This window comes from Phalacrocorax aristotelis, chromosome 6 (genome assembly GCF_949628215.1).
Source record: "Phalacrocorax aristotelis chromosome 6, bGulAri2.1, whole genome shotgun sequence".
Lineage (NCBI taxonomy): Eukaryota > Metazoa > Chordata > Aves > Suliformes > Phalacrocoracidae > Phalacrocorax > Phalacrocorax aristotelis.
In genome coordinates, this window is record NC_134281.1 from 17123119 (window position 1) to 17139522 (window position 16404).

General features: G+C 44.1%; 1 protein-coding gene across 3 annotated transcripts in view; it reads right to left on the bottom strand.

The window, feature by feature from the left end:
• Positions 1-2074: 2074 nt before the first annotated feature.
• Positions 2075-16404, bottom strand: part of USP4 (ubiquitin specific peptidase 4) — a 49124-nt gene continuing 34794 nt past the window's right edge. For 2 of the 3 annotated variants that reach the window (XM_075096198.1, XM_075096197.1), the window contains 9 exons: positions 10475-10666; positions 9821-9909; positions 6934-7149; positions 6788-6858; positions 6050-6165; positions 5064-5213; positions 4148-4251; positions 2536-2624; positions 2075-2414 (listed from right to left, as the gene is read on the bottom strand). In XM_075096198.1, coding sequence (XP_074952299.1) covers positions 2313-2414; positions 2536-2624; positions 4148-4251; positions 5064-5213; positions 6050-6165; positions 6788-6858; positions 6934-7149; positions 9821-9909; positions 10475-10666 — 1129 coding nt within the window. In that variant the 3' untranslated portion in view covers positions 2075-2312. Of the gene's footprint in view, positions 2415-2535; positions 2625-4147; positions 4252-5063; positions 5214-6049; positions 6166-6787; positions 6859-6933; positions 7150-9820; positions 9910-10474; positions 10667-13969; positions 14102-16404 lie in introns of those variants that run through there. The other variant, XR_012661057.1, reaches the window with a different exon arrangement.

The following is a 16404-nucleotide window of genomic DNA, read 5'->3' on the forward strand; positions in this document are numbered from 1 at the left end:
GATCTCAAAATTGAAATTTTAATGCTTTAAAAAGCAAAATTCCACAGAGGAGGATCACAACACTGGCATGCCAGTTAGAGGCAGCCATCCCTCCTCTCTTACCTGCCAGTGCCCTGGCCACAGGGCTGCACGGTGTTGCCCTCCCTTCCCATTGCTCAGGGCAGAAGACAGCAAGGAGCTGGCTGGGCTTTTGCTCAGCTGCGGCAGAGCAGAGCTGCAGGGATGACAGGCACACAACAATCTCCTACAGGGCTTGTTGCCAAGAACTGCAGAAAGGGAGCTGAGCTGGTATTTTTGGAGTTAATGGTTGACCGCCATTATACTGACCATCAGAGGTGGTTATGGTCAGCAATGATGCCACAGGGACTGTACACAGAGGACTGAGTGGCTGCAAGCATGCATTTCAGGGTGAAAAGAAGCAGGGCAGTAGCCTGTCCTAGCCTTTTGTTCTGCCAACACACTTGGCTCCAAGGATAAACACTCTCCTGTTTGGTTCACCACCTTGAGCTGGACTTTTCCCTAAAAAACACAGATTAGGGCTCTAGACTTTTCCTATTTTTCACACAGAAGACCAGTTCTCCACAGAGGACTGACCTGACCTAGTGCTCACAGGAGTCCCCATTCAAGAAGAAAGCAGGATTTGAGTCCTACAAGTAACACAGAGGGTAAAAGAGCACAGAGGGAAGTGCATTTGCCTGTTGTGCCAAAAGGATGGAGCAAAGCTCCTGAACAGCTAAGGCAAACAGAGACCTTGGACAGGACCATCACACCTGCAGCCTTGTAGATGATGGAGTGAGGGAGCTAAAGGGCAGCACTCAAGGGAGGAGGAGAAAGGCTGAAAGAACAGTCAAAAAACCCCAAAAGTTGCAAAAGAAAAGTCTGAAAACTCACACAATCCATTGCATTGCACTGTCATGCTTACACATGGCAGCTCTCAGGACACAGTGCTGAGCTTTGCTGGAGAAAAAGCTCCAAGGAGCCACATAAATGAGCAGAAAAGGATAAAAATGCTGCCACTGCACAAACCACAGGAGAAACAGCGGAGGCAGAAAAGTGCAGCCTGGAAGTGAGGGGTGTAGCAGATGAACGGAGAGAACAAGAAACCACCAACCTTACAGATGACATTTTGCCTGCGGAAGAACGGGAGCCAGAGCAGCTGTATCCCACCATCACTGTGTGGATCAGCCTGCACATCTGCCATACCGTAGAATCATAGAATCGTTAAGGTTGGAAAAGACCCTTAAGCTCATTGAGTCTAACCACTAACCTGTCACTGCCAAGTCCACCACTAAACCATATCCTCAAGCAGCACGCCTACCCTTCTTTTAAATACCTCCAGGGTTGGAGACTCCACCACCTCCCTGGGCAGCCTGTTCCAACACCTGACAACCCTTCTGGTGAAGAAGTTTTTTCTGATATCCAACTTAAACTTCCCCTGGCGCAGCTTGAGGCCATTTCCTCTCGTCCTATCGCTTGTTACTAGGGAGAAGAGACCGACCCCCGCCTTGCTACAACCTCCTTTCAGGTAGTTGCAGAGAGCGATAAGGTCTCCCCTCAGTCTCCTCTTCTCCAGGCTAAACAACCCCAGCTCCCTCAGCCACTCCTCAACCATAAGAAGGTATGATTTGCTTCTGGTGAATCAAACCCTACATTACAGGATTCAATGTTCACATGAAAAAAAAGCAGAGTCAAAACCACCCAGAAGAGCCCCAAATGCATTGGTGAAAGGACATAAGAAAGAGAAACCATTGCTGCTTAGCAAGGGGACCAAGGTACGATGGTAGAGACTGCAACAGTCAGGCCAGATGTACAAAGGTTTGAACTGAGCTTTCAGAAAGAGTTCAGCAAGCCTCCCTGACACAGACAGGGCCCAACAGCAACACGAGAGAGCTGGCAGGAAGCCCCCACAGTGATTCAGAATCACACCCACCGTACTCCTCCAAGGGCCCCACAAGGCTCAGCTGTGACCTGGCCTCCAGCTAAGGCTCCTGACTCCAGCTAAAACCCTCAGGCCAAGACCCACAGTCCCAGCCCAGCTCAGCCCCGACCCCTGCCTCTAGCCACACAGCTCAGCCAGATTTTAAAAAGAACTTTATTGAAACTCCAATATATATTATTTTTGGCCTCTAAATACCCAAGTGTCAGCACCTATTCCTGGCTCTCCAGCGCTAGTCTGCAACCCCCAGCACCAAATATCTCAGTGCTAGATTTTCTGCTTGACTTCTACAGAAGGAAGAAAAATTTTCAGACATCTCAGGCATGGCTTTAGAAGAGTGACCGCTAACATGGTGGCTGAGTGCTGGAGGTGATGTTTAGTTGGTATCCATGCCGTCACACTCTTCTTGGGGAGGAGATGGGGCAGTATGTTCCTCACTGTTTCGGCGCTGATAAAACAGCACATATGCAGCTTTTGTCTACAAAGAAAGAAGAAAAACATCTGAAACAATTCACACAGCTCAGCTGGAAACATAACGCCCAAAGCAGGGTACCACATTTTCAGCACAAACTCAGATTAGCCTCAGGCCAAATACTCACTACTATCTGGTCTTCTGAAGCCACAGATACACTGCTGTCATCAAAGTAGTACCACTTGCCATTCACTTTGTTCTTTGCATAGGCAGTGTCTGTCAAGAGAAAATAAAACGCAGCTTAGTACTCCAAGGAAGACCAATAGGCAACACCACACCAGCTGTGCTGCACCAGTGACACTCAAGATGGAAATTGAGTGTGCATGGGAGGCCAGGAGCTAACTACCCCAAACCTAGTTCACCAACACACACATCTTCCAGAACATGCTATCTAGAACCATGTCCTGCATACCAGACTTACCCAAAAGCTGAGATACAGGGCAAAGAAACTTAGGAAAAAAAGTTATAGTGTTTTGTTCACTCCCTTGAGCCAAAGCTTTCCCAAACACATAGTTTAAGACTCTGCATGTTCACATTTTTCACATGAAAGAGAAGTTTTCTGTTGTTGATTGATCCAATCTAGTGCTTGCAAGAGTCCTCCCTCAAGAAGGAAGCTGGACTCAAGTCCTGCAAAGTCTCTTCCAACCAAGACTTCTGTGACTAAAATCTCCAATCTCAAAACATCCCCCTTCAGCAAATGCTGTCCTACAGCGACACACCCTCTGAGGTAAGCATATAGTACTGCCAAATGGGAGTTCATCATTCTCTTGTAGTAAAGCGCAAGTGGGTGGTTCTAGAAGTGCCACCTACAGCATGGATACCTGATACAGGGATCTCCACCTACAGATGCATTTCATCTATGCTGCAACAAAACCAGTGACAGAAAACACAAACTTGTCATGTATCAGACTTGTCATATGTAACAAAGGGCTTTCTTCTCCTGGTGGCATGACATTTTTCCCTGCTATGTGAGCCCTTGTCAGCACAAAGGTGGAGACATTCTACTGCAAGCTAGTGCCAGCTCTGCAACCCAAGAACTAGACTTTTTTTGTGGCTTTAGAAAAAGTCTGGAACAAAGGAAAATTAAAAAGTGCTTTAAATCGCTGTTGCAGCAAACAGAATTCAGGATAGGAAATGCAGAAATGTGTCAGATCCAGCTTCATGATAAGGTATACCCTCTGCTGTGTCTTCCTGGCCTATGGGAGACTGCTGCTCATCAGACCTTGTCTCACCACCGAGGGAACTTGGCAAGCTCCTGCTTGGCTGGCTCAACTGCTGGCAAACTCTGCTCTGCAGCTGTGATGCTGCACCCACACTGGACAAGCAGCTGTCCTCTGGCATGCTGCAGGGCAAGAAGCTGAGTCTTGAGGCTGAACTGACAGCTTACACTGAAGACCCTCCCCAGTGCGCTCCAGTAAGAAGCTTCTTTCCACAATTTCATGTTCGGCATTGAAAAATCTGACTCCACTCATAAATTGTGGAACACCACAACACACTCCAGTGACTACTAACCAAGGTCCCATAGGCATCAGAGTCAGACCTCAGGTGGCTGCTATGCGAATCCTAATAGGAAGGACATTACCTTCCAATACGATACTCACCTGCATACAGAACACAGGCAAGTTTTGGACTAGGCACCCTTGGTGAGGGCTGTTTCACATCTACAACACACACAGCCCTCCCATGACCCCTCTGCCTATGTTTTCTTGTGTACAAATGACAGAGAAGCAGTTACTCACAGTGGCCTACTCCCATGGCTCCATAGTGATTGGAAACTGCGATGAGGTCATACACATATGAGCCTGCTCCTGGGTCACAGACAAATTCAGACATGTTTAAACCCCTGAAAGGAAATCCAAAAGTATCAGTACACCAGTAATCAGCACTTTCTAGAAGGTGATGCATGCCACCAGTGAAGCTCTGCAGGCAGGCAGTACCAGTGGAGAAGTGCTACTCAACAGCAAAATGTTATTAATGTAAAGACCAGATGTGTTACTCCTCCCACACAGGACAGGTCCTGGTAAACACATCAAGCACTGCCAAAAGATTTAGAGGGAGGTGCTGGATAAAAGACAGGTCAGAGTGTCCATGTGTAGGCATGAAAAGTGAGATATCGGTAGTAAGGAATACACTTCATCCTGCAGCAGGATGCTGACAAGCAGAAGCAGGGGGATGAAGCAGGCATCTGTACATCTGTACAAGATCCTCAGTACTGCAAGTGCAGCTCTGCCCAACAAATTCGCTAAATTGTCTGTAGAACTTCTCTTGGTTCGGCAGAATCACATGGTTTTACCTTAATTTCAGAAGAAACAGTACCTGCTAGTAACTAGTGTTCTTTGAGATGTGTAGAACTGATTAAAAAAAAACCACAAAACAAATAAAACCCCAGCCCAAGCAAACAAAAATACCAACCACCATCACCCAAAACAAACAAAACAAAAACAAACACACGAAAAAACAATGCACAAAAAACCACACAAACAAGCGCGCCCCCCCCAAACTCAGCTCATGCCTGTTGTCTTGCAGTTCAAACCTGGAAGACAGAGCTGTTCTGGTTACAGCTTTAATAACAAGCCCACCCAACAGTAACATCAGAAGTAGGTTTCTCTTTACCAGCTTCTTCAAGCTCTTCCTAGCTTGAGAGAAGAATCCTACCTGATAGGGAATTCCACAACAGTGTCAAGTTTATCCCTCCAGTATCTGCTGTAGGAGAAGCGTTTTAAATGCACTACCAAAATCCTGGGCAAAGACCACAGGTCGAACTTCTTTGTGGCCTGCTGATGTTTCTTACAGTTAGGGCAGTACCTGAGGAAGGAGTAACAAACAAGGAAATGAATGACTACGTTTAAAAAAAAGCTTCTGGCCTTCCACTAAAAGATGCCTCAATAGCACAGTACAGTCCCTGCCTTATAGAAGGCATTTTGGCTGAGGAACATGCAGGTGTACACACTTCCTCAGACGTTTCCAAACTGCAACTTGCTTTCACTTTATAGGGCAAATGTTCTATGGCAAGTGTGTTAACTGAACATTGTTCAAAGATTAATTTTTCTTTGGTAAATTAAAAAAAGGTTTAAAGGTCCCATTACTTCTTTATTATCTCCTGACGCAGCTCAAACAGCTAACAGTTGTAAACACATCTATAGCATGTAACTGGAAGTTAATAATAAACAATCACCTACTGCACTCTAAGTTATTTTCTTACACAGATGTACCTAGCCCCTCTGGACTAGGGATTTTTGGTAGAGTTAGGAATGGGTCAGGATGTGTTCAAGCTAGAAATAATACAGGATTAAATGCTAAGGTAGCCACATGCTTTCAACTCTTTATTACCACAACTGCTTCCTCTGACGCTGTCTGGAAGACAAATGTATGCTGGGGAATTAAAAATAGCCTGATCTTTGGAAGCTACATGCCCACTGCCACTTTTTTTTTTTTTTAAATAAAGGCAGGAAACAAATACTTTTTATTATCCCACATCTTCAGCTTATTGAGTCAATGACAACACAGAACTGGTAAGACTTCTCACAGATGAAGACAAAAGGACAGATCTGGGAAATTATCAGAATCCCATGACAAATAGTGTGAACTCAAATAGTTATGGCATTTTACAATAAACATGGCAGTTAGACAGATGCTCTTACCATGGGTCATGTTCACCAAGCGTTTCCATAGTAGTGAAGAGCTCTATGCAGTCTCTGAGGGCTACCACAGCCGCCTTCTTCTGTGGCTGTAACATACTTTCATGTTTTTCAAATGCCTAGTGAAAGAGGTGTATGCTCCATTCAGTTCCACGTAGTCTTTAATCCTTGACATCATGAGAAGGAACATGCTCACCTTCACCATGCTGCCTATTTCTGCCCCCCAAGCCACCACCCCCAATCACCTCAAGCTTCCAGCTACTCCTTTCGTGTGTTACAAACAGTCCATAAGAGAAAATATATGTCCTTACTTGAAAGTTGGTGGATTTGGGGTTTTTTGCGAAAAAGAGTAACAACAGGTTATTCTGTTACAAAACACAATCCAGCAGAACTCTCACAGAAAACACTGATCTTTCTACTAGCTCTATGAATTTGGTTTCAGGTTTCTCCTGAGTCTGGGTTTTTTTTTTTATTTCATTTATTTTGTTTGTTGAGTGGACTATGAACTAGACCACTTAGCTTTGAAATTAAAACATCTACTTTTCAGAACACACCGGCAACAGATCAGCAATTATAGATCTATAGACCTTATCACTAAAAGATTTTAAGTAAACACATCTCATGCTGGTGACTCCAATTTTTAGGAAGGGAGCTACATGTATATTTCCCCATTTATTGTAATCTTTTTAAGTACCATGCAAGTTTACATATAGATCATTTATGAAAAAAGCATACTACAACCTGTGCCTCCCGTTCATCAAAAAGTAGCCTCCGCATATCAAAATCCCAGTCAATAGCAAGTGCAGAAAAAGCTACAAGAAAGAACAAACATTTATTGCAAAGGTGTAAGGAGAAGGAAGAAAAAAAGATAGCAAGGCAATAATTACCACTCAGTTTTAGGATTTTTCCTTCTACAATGGAGTTTATCTCAGAGGTCCCAGAGGCATTCACGAGGCTAAAAGTGAAATGCTGCTTCTTGCAAGGCTGCAGGTCTCTTCCTGACTCAATCTGCATACAACCCTCAGAGTGGCAGGGATTAACTTCTGCCAGCTTTTCCTTGCCTTCCTGTCCACCATCCTGATGCTCCATCTCTTCAATGTCACCTGGCAAAATTACAAGCATAATATTAAAGAGCTTCTGTGAAAGTTTAGACTGACACCTCACGTTAAACGCTGTTTGCATGAGCCTGTTATGACACACATTGATTAATCAGAAAGTGAAAGACACACGCAGAAAAAGAATCTGTGCTTGCTAAACCACTGCATCTGAAGTTCTATTTTTCCCTTTAGCAGATGCCAGGCAGTGTGCTGGGTTTTATATCCTAGTATCAGACATAGAATCATAGAATATCCTGACTTGGAAGGGACCCACAAGGATCACCGAATCCAACTCCTGTTCCTGCACAGGACAACCCCAAATTCACACCATATCTCTGAGGGCATTGTCCAAGTGCTTCTTGAATATTGTCAGGCGCAGCACCGTGACTACCTCCGCGGGGAGCCTGTTCCAGTGCTCCACCACCATCTGGGTGAAGAACCTTTTTCTGATATCTAACCTAAACCTCCCCTGGCACATCTTCCTGCCATTCCCTCGGGTCCTGCCATTGGTCACGAGAGAGAAGAGATCAGTGCCTGCCCCTCCTCCCCCTGTGAGGAAGCTGTAGACTGGGATTAGGTCTCCCCGCAGTCTCCTCTTCTCCAGGCTGAACAAACCAAGTGACCTTAGCTGCTTCTCATACAGTTTCTCCTCTAAACCCTTCACCAACTTCATAGCTCTCTTCCAGACACTCTCTAGTAGCTTTATACCCTTAATGTACTGTGTCACCCAAAACTGCACACAGTACTCAAGGTGAGGCCTCAGCAGTGCAGAGTACAGTGGGACAATCACCTCCCTTGACCGACTGCAATACAGTGCTTGATGCACCCCAGGACACGGTTGGCCCTCTTGGCTGCCAGGGCACACTGTTGGCTCATGTCCAGCCTGCCATCGACGAGAACCCCCAGGTCCCTCTCTGCAGAGCTGCTCTCCAGCTTCTTGTTCCCCAGTCTGTCTGTACATCCAGGGTTGCCGTGCCCCAGGTGTAAAATCCAGCACTTGCCCTTGTTAAACTTCATACAGTTTGTGATTGCTCAGCTCTCCAGTCTGTCCAGATCCCTCCGCAGGGCCTCTCTGCCCTCAAGAGTGTCAACAGTTCCTCCCAGTTTTTTTGTCATTGGCAAACTTAATCAGTATTCTTCCAAGTCCTGCATCCAAGTCATTAACAAAGAGATTAAAGAGTACTGGCCCCAAGATGAATCCCTGTGGAATCCCACTAGTGACTGGCTGCCATCCCGATGTAACCCCGTTTACTATAACCCTTTGAGCCTGACCCATCAGCCAATTGCTCATCCACTGCATTATGTGTTTATTCAGCTGTGTGCTGGGCATTTTGTCCCAGAAGATACTGTGAGAGACAGTATCAAAAGCTTTACTGAAATCCAAGAAGATCACATCAACTGGCTTTCCTTGGTCAACTAGGCAGGTGACCTTGTCATAGAAGGAAATCAAATTTGTTAGGCAGGACCTTCCCCACATGAACCCATGCTGGCTAGGACCAATGACTGCATTGTCTTTCAGCTGTTTTTCAATAACTCCCAGAATAACCTTCTCCATAATTTTACCAGGCACAGAAGTGAGACTGACAGGCCTGTACTTACCGGGGTTATCCCTGTTGCCCTTCTTGAAGGTTGGGACAACATCTGCCAGCTTCCAGTCGACTGGGACCTCTCCAGATTCCCAAGAGTATTGAAAAATCATTAAGAGCGGTCTCGCTGTGACATCAGCTGGCTCTTTAAGCACCCTCAGATGAATCCCATCAGGCCCCATTGACTTACAGGGATCTTGCTGAAGCAGCAAGTCCTGCACAAGTTCAGGGTTTATTAGGAGTTTATCATTCCAACAGTCATGGTTCACTAGTCCAGGGCTCTGAGGGTCCCTAAGCCCACCATCAGTGTTGAAGACTGAGGCGAAGAAAGCATTAAACGTCTCTGCCTGATGGACAGTGCTCAGTTCACAATAGGTTAACAATCACACCTTCTGACAGCACACCCTAATGAACATCCCAAGAGAGAATCAGAAAGGTTGCAGTTGGGTGTCTTTACAGAAGGGAACATGTACGTCTCCAGGAAAGTTATCTCCAACCTTTGGGAAAAATGGGCAGATTTTCCCCCCCATGTAAAATTTCCCATTTAACTTGTTCCAGTTTTTACTCTCACAGCAGCACAAGTCAATCATTTCAAAGAGGAAAGGAAAACACGCATTTGTCACCAGTGTTCAAAGCCTCCTTGTAAGCATCTAACCTAGGAACGAGACCTTGTGAGCCTAGGTCCATGAATAGAAAATACCATTTCCACTTTATTTCTCTCAAACTTGTCTTTGTAACTTAACAGGCCAGTTTTCATCACCAGAGGGCATATTAGGAAAGGAGTTGCTTCTGGATGGAGGCACCCGAACACCTAGCAGGGAAGCAAAGACTTTCCTAGCATTGGTCAAGATGAGTGCACACCACACCTTGTTCTGCCGCTGCAGCTTACACACATCCGATCTCCCTTGGAAGGAAAATGGTCTACAAGAATTCTCACTATACCATGCAGAAGTCCTACGCAATAGCGTGGTTTAATCATAGTCAAAAAACAATCTGCTAGAGCTTAAGCCAAATACGCACAGCACAAACCAAATACTACTAAAAAGCTTTACGTGCTGAAAAGCTGCCAGTCAGTTTTGAAAGGACTTTACCTTCAACCACACCATTGGAGCCATTGCAGGTTCCTTTGTCTGGGCAGGATGTAGAGTATTCTTCCGCCAAAGGGAGTTTCACATAGCGGCTAAAGAGAGGGAGTATGTTTATCACACAATCATACCAGAGCTGTACATCAGAACAACAGCACCCCTCTCCATCATCAGTTCTTGCCATCCAGTCCTCCTCAGCAAACCAGAACCCATCCTGCACAGCACCATTTACAGGCCAAGAGCTCTCAGAATGAGTCAAACAACAAGTCAGTAAGTCTCTGTTCTCACTGCTTGTTCCAAGTTTTACTGGCAGTAGACAGAAGAGGCAAAAATAAGTTACAGTGGCCCCATCTGAGAGCCCTGAAAACATGGCCCAAGTTCTGCTCCTGACCTGTTTTGCAGCACCAAGTGGATAGCTTCCCTTGTAACCACCACCAGCATCATCTTACAGCCTGCTTTTACAGAGCCCCAAAAAACAGGACCTTGAAATGTCCCTGGGGCCTCCAGATACTAATGCAATGCGAATCCTGGTTTATACACCACACACAAATCAAGGAAAATTTTTCCCGTTAACCAGGATGCAGTAATCCTATTACAGTGTAATTGAATAGGTGACCACTGGAACTTTGCATAAGATTCAAGGGTACATACATGACTTACCTGATCTGCTCCAAAACCGCACTGTACAGGTGATCGACAGTGAGCTTGTGTTTTGGCACAGATATTAATAGTGGCTGACCAAAGAGTAAGGTCCCTGAAGCATTGCTGGATTGCCTCATTGTCTTTTCCCGAAAGTAAACAGAGAGAGTAACATACTCCGAGCCATCCTCATCTGGCTTGCAAACTTCATATCTGTTCAAAAGACAGGTATTTCCACAGGTTATTTACACTGCCAAGCAGCACAGCAGGCAGAACCAATATGAACTCAGTCCAACAAGTCTCTCCACCAGGTCCTCCTGAGGACAAAATGGGTTGTACTCTGACTTCATGCTACAGAGCAGTTTCCTGAATGCTTCCCATGGCTCACAATGGCACAGGATACATACCTACCACTGACTCGACTGCCACCTTCCCTCTGTCTTTATTCCTAATTCACATCCCTACTGACACTCACCTCTCAATACATTACCCTGACAACTACATGTTGCTTCAACCAGATCACAGGGTCAGTGAAAAATACAAAATGCACTTTGAAATTCCTCAGTGTTCGATACCTCTAAAGAAAGAAACCCTCTTGATACCTTGGGTCTTGCATTCTCCCAGCCTCTTGTACAGTTAATGGCCTGAGCTTACATCACTGAGCAGCCAATGTTTCAGAAAACCAAGGGTTTGGAAACATCTGCTTCACAGAAAAATCCAAGGACAGTAAACACACAAGAAAAAACATTCTGGAAGAAAACAAACAGCTCTGGAGAAGAGTGAGGAGACAGACACAGCTCATGCTACTGGGCAAAAGAGCAAATGAGGTATTTGCAGATGTCGGAGTCAAAAGAAACCATGTGGTCCAACACTATTCACGTTGTTCGCTTCAGGACTATTCATTACAAACATTAATTTTCAAGAATGCCAAGTCACACCGCTCTTTAATTTGGTGAGTCACCTGTCCCAGACTTATCTTAAAACTGAAAAAGAAAGAAAGATTTCATGAAAGATGTCGCTATGCATAATGACCAAGACCACAATCACATATCTGAATGTACCAACTCTTAACAGGTCTTTTACATTACACAGGCCACTTCCCTTCTCTCAAGAGCCAAGAAACATTTTTTTATTCCTGTGTTCAAAATGCCCTCGTAGAGCAGGGAGGAGAAGAGTTCTCCATCCTACTTAAATAAAAAGGGATCACTGCCTGGGGCCTGCGCTGAGTCAGTAGAGTACATGAAGAAAAATATCCTTCTAGAGGGTACCACCCCAGCCCACCAAGTCCAATGCAAATGGCTGTTGAGGTTTTCTATGCTGTCAATGCTATTCAACTGGTCACCAGCACTGGATACAATTTGCACCTTCTAAAGTTTCCTAAGACACAGTACCACAAAGAGGTGTATTATTTTACTTGCACTGTTTAAATCAAAAAAGACCATACTCAGTCCCAGAATATCATCTATGATTAACTCCAGGTCTTATGAGACCCTTAAGCTGGACCCCTATAAAACAATCAGTACACGACATGCACATGTTCCCTGACATTCTTGTGACTGCCTCTCACACCACCTACACTGTGCTCTGCAAGCAGCAATTAATGCAGCCCCCATTTATATCACCCCTCATGAACCTGAATGAAGCCCTGCCCATGCGACGGAACAGATGGGACAGAAAGAAAAAGCTAAGTATTACCCATATGCAGGTGTCATCCATCACAAACAGCCAGCATGCTGTACCCCTATAACACTCTGCAAAAGAGCATCTGACACACTTCTCACTGAAACATAACAAATTTGGTTACTCAAGTGCCCCTCTACCCACTCCACCTCAGCACAACTTTTACATACTAGTATTAGATGCAGACATATCGGAATCATTATCTGCCATTTTCTGAATCTCTTGAGCAACAGCCACCCCTTCTTAAAAAAAAAAATCTAAGATAAAATACTTTATCCATAATTTAAGGAAAGCTATAGAGCTGATACTAGGAATTACTGGACAATAGACTATAATTCTGTATCTTACAACTTAATTGAAATACTAGAACATAAAGATGATGCTACACCAGACTACACAGTATGGTTTTAGAAGTCAGGGTCATTAGCTCAGCTGCTACCACACTGCTGGATATTGGCTGGTTGCCTTTATAATTCATGACAACTCTGAAAAGTGTTTGAAAACTGCTAAGCAGGAGTGTAGGACTTGACCAGGCTTCATCAGCATTACAAAGGCTTTAGGTCTGTGGTTATAATTCAGAAAGGAGGCAGTGAGCAATGAAGTAGGTAACTTTTGTTCCCTTGCAAACTTAAGCTAAGCATGTGCACAGGAGCATGAAAAGCTACAGAAAGACAAAGCAGAGCTATGTGAAAGGGCACTGAAAGCAAAAAATACTCTGAGCTAAACACCAGGCTAATATATATGTTGTATGTTATTGAAACATTCCCTCCCAAGTGCTGGGATCTATGATATTAATTCCAGCTGGAAAACACTATGTGGATCACAAGTCAACCTATAGCAACAAATAAGAGAAGTAGTATATTTTGTAAAAGAACAGAGAAGGGTAGAAAAAAAATGCCACTGCAGAAGCTGACGAACAGATCTGTCTGAACTGGATTACTACTGCACACCAACCCAGAGATGCTGCTGTGAAATTACAGTTGGTTCAAAAGTTGACAATAAGAATGAACAGAGGACTGGAAAAAACCTGGGTGAAAATGCTGCACATATTCTGGTCTCTTCTACAAACTGGAAATACTCCTAATCTGTTTACTTTCTTTCACAATACCAGAACACATACAAACAAGTAAACGAGGAGATAAATAACTGCAAATGTAACTTTTTCAGAAAACAGGTAGCTTGCCCTGTAGAAGTTGGTTGGGAGATTTTACCAGTCTTAATAGAAGAGCAAGACAAAAAAGGATGAGGGAATTCAACCAGCAAGATTTTTACAAAGCTTAAAAAACACAAGCTCATTTTGGAAAGGACACAAACCCTCATTTCAAAGAAGAAAACACAAATTTCAGCAAGTGAGAACTAAGTTCTAGATCAGTCTGCTACAAGATCTCGCGCATCTAAAACATTTCATATAAAACTGCTAGACTAGGTGGTTTGCTGACCTAACTAACTCAGTTCAATAATTGTTGTAGCCTCAGTCACATCAACAAACCTGACACTTCTGCAGCCATCATGGTTTTTCAAGACCATAAACTCATCTAAACATAATACACAGCATGTTGTAAGAGACAGCAGAAAACATGGTACATATGGCAAACTAAATCCATCTTATTCAAATATGCACACTTTTATAGGTTAAAGGTGACCTGCAAATCAATTTGTGAAACTTTTATCAATGTAAACAATACATATTATATTATATGCCCCATTAGCCAGGCTAAGAGAACAGGGGTATCTAGTTTATTCATCTAAATATTTTTCTTCTTAGGAACTAAGAAGAAACATTAAGAGTGATACCCTTGAAATGGGCCACTGAGTTTGTTTTCAAGTGGTACTTACCTGACCCCTTGTAGGCCGGCTCCAAGCTCCAGCAGGATCCCTGGGTGATGTAATATCACCAGCATGGTGCATGCGTGGGTGTTACGTTGGAGCGGGAGCCGGAGTTCCTAGTGGGGCCGGACTTCACAGAACCTAAGAAAAAGAAATAGCAAGCATTTCGGTTACGTGCTGAATGCTGTTCTCTGCTTAGCCTGGAGAATGAGAGCATTCAGTACAACCACTGAACTAATGTCGTCAAATTGATTTGCAGACCACCTTTACATAAGTGGCTTTCTGATCATTTGCCACAGATCTCCCTGTCCTTTAACAGAAACAACATGCCTCAAGAGAAACATTTACAGTGCTGTGAGAAGCAGGCTAATCCCACCATTCTTTGGCTGCACTGCCCCTATACATCATGCCAGTGACCCTCCTTCCAGCCTTATATCAAACTCCATTATTTCTGCAAGCATCTCACCTCTTCTCTGATGCTAAATATTAACACATCTTGCACCAGGACCACACTATGTTTCCAAGCCTGTCTTGATGAGAAAGAGATGACTGCAAAGCCTCGTGAAAGAACAGGCTTGGAGAATTCTAGCCCCAAATTCTCCTCCCCTTTCAGGTGACCTGGAGAAGATGTATAGTTTTATCCTCTGCATAAAAGGATCCAGATTCATTTTGGGATGCATCTGAGAGTTAAAGGCACTTAAGTATCAAGAAGCCCAGTAACATTAGCATTTTAGAATATACAGAAACAAAGAAAAACATTTCTTTTACTGTCAGAGAGCACAACATGTAAGGTAATACACCACAAGAATTGATGAGCCAGAAACTGCACAGCTGAAGGAGAAAATGTATCTTAGCCATCCAGGCAGATTCCCCACCCCCACCCTGAATTACTGTCCATTCAGCTTAAATTCCAAATGGAGTCTGATTCTCGCCCCGCTCCCTGCCCCCAAATTCAGCATCTCCCTCCGGGGGCACATGAAAATTCACAAGGCATGTCTCAAGATGTCCAAGATACCCTGCAAGAACCACAGAAAGCTGAAGAGGTCTTCCCTCATACTCCTACAGTGAAAACAGGAAAAAATCCAGCTTTTCCAACCACTGAAATCACCTTAAAAAGTTGCAAGCTCAATATTCAATACAACCCATTCTATACATACCACCCCATCTCACAAATATTCATCAACAGTACCATCTGGACTACAATATCTGCACCTGCAGACTGTGTCCCCTGTCAAGCAAATATAAGAAAACCAATAAAGCACATTCCAGCTACGCTACTCCTACTGCAACGTGTTGTGTGAGCTCCTGCTCAGTGACAGCGACATTTACAACTGTAGCATTTCACGGAAATTTATATTCTTCTCAGTAACCAACCAATACAGAGGTCTAAACTGAAAGTTGAGACTTAACAGACATTGGTGTCAAAAGCAAGACAACAGTACAAAAGTACCGGCTTTTTTTTTTTTTAATCGCATCCCTGCTGGGCACAGATCTTCCACAATATTAGAATCTTCCTTGAATTTTGAATTGAGACATGAGTTGCTAGCTGGCTAGTGCACAATACTCTAAATTCAGAAGTCTGTCAAACCAACAGGGATATTATTGTCATAGGCAGAACCAGGTCTGGCTACCATTGTCAGCAAAGCAGACCTGGAGAAATACTGCAAGAGATATTTTTTTATTCCTACATTTAATAAACAGCGAGATATTTGCCTGCAATCTAAGACATATGTTGCTGGGGTAACAGAAACTCCTGAAGTTACTGGTGGTAGCAGCAGCAATCTGAACATATGACCACCAGGTTGCCACATTCTCCAGCCACACATCTCACAGCATCTTCAGGAAGACAGCAAGCCCTGATCTGACACGCTAGTGATGACAACTTCTGTCAGAAAAGTAACAGCTTGAGGAGCACTTGAGAAGTTTCTGTTTAATCTGCCCCTGCCCCATTCTTGAGCCACTTCCACGCATACACCAGCACAGCTGTGTACAGAGCAACACAGCACTCCATGCTGGACAAGAGAACGGCTATTTTAACACTGCCCTGTATCCTGACCCAGGTTATCATCTAGTTCCACAATTACATCAACCCAGCTAAGGTACAGTAACAAATGCTGAGTCTTACTCACCAAGCACTTAGGATAAGCATAAGCTATGTTTTCATGAAAAAAAACAAACAAACAAACAAACAAAAAAAAACAAGAGCAGGAAATTTTAAGAACACAAAACCAGTTAGGCTAGAAGGAACAAGTTAACCAGAGAACACAGGAGTGAATTGGGCTGCTCCTGCTCTGGTTTTGGAGAAGAGTCTCACAAAGAGAGCGTGCACTGCAGTGCCTGGGTCCAGCCCAAGATGGGTAGCAGTGGTAGGTGAAAGTCAGAGCAGTATCTGCTTCTCATCAAAAAGAGCAAGCAGGCAACCCAAGAGAGGTCCCACCACTGAA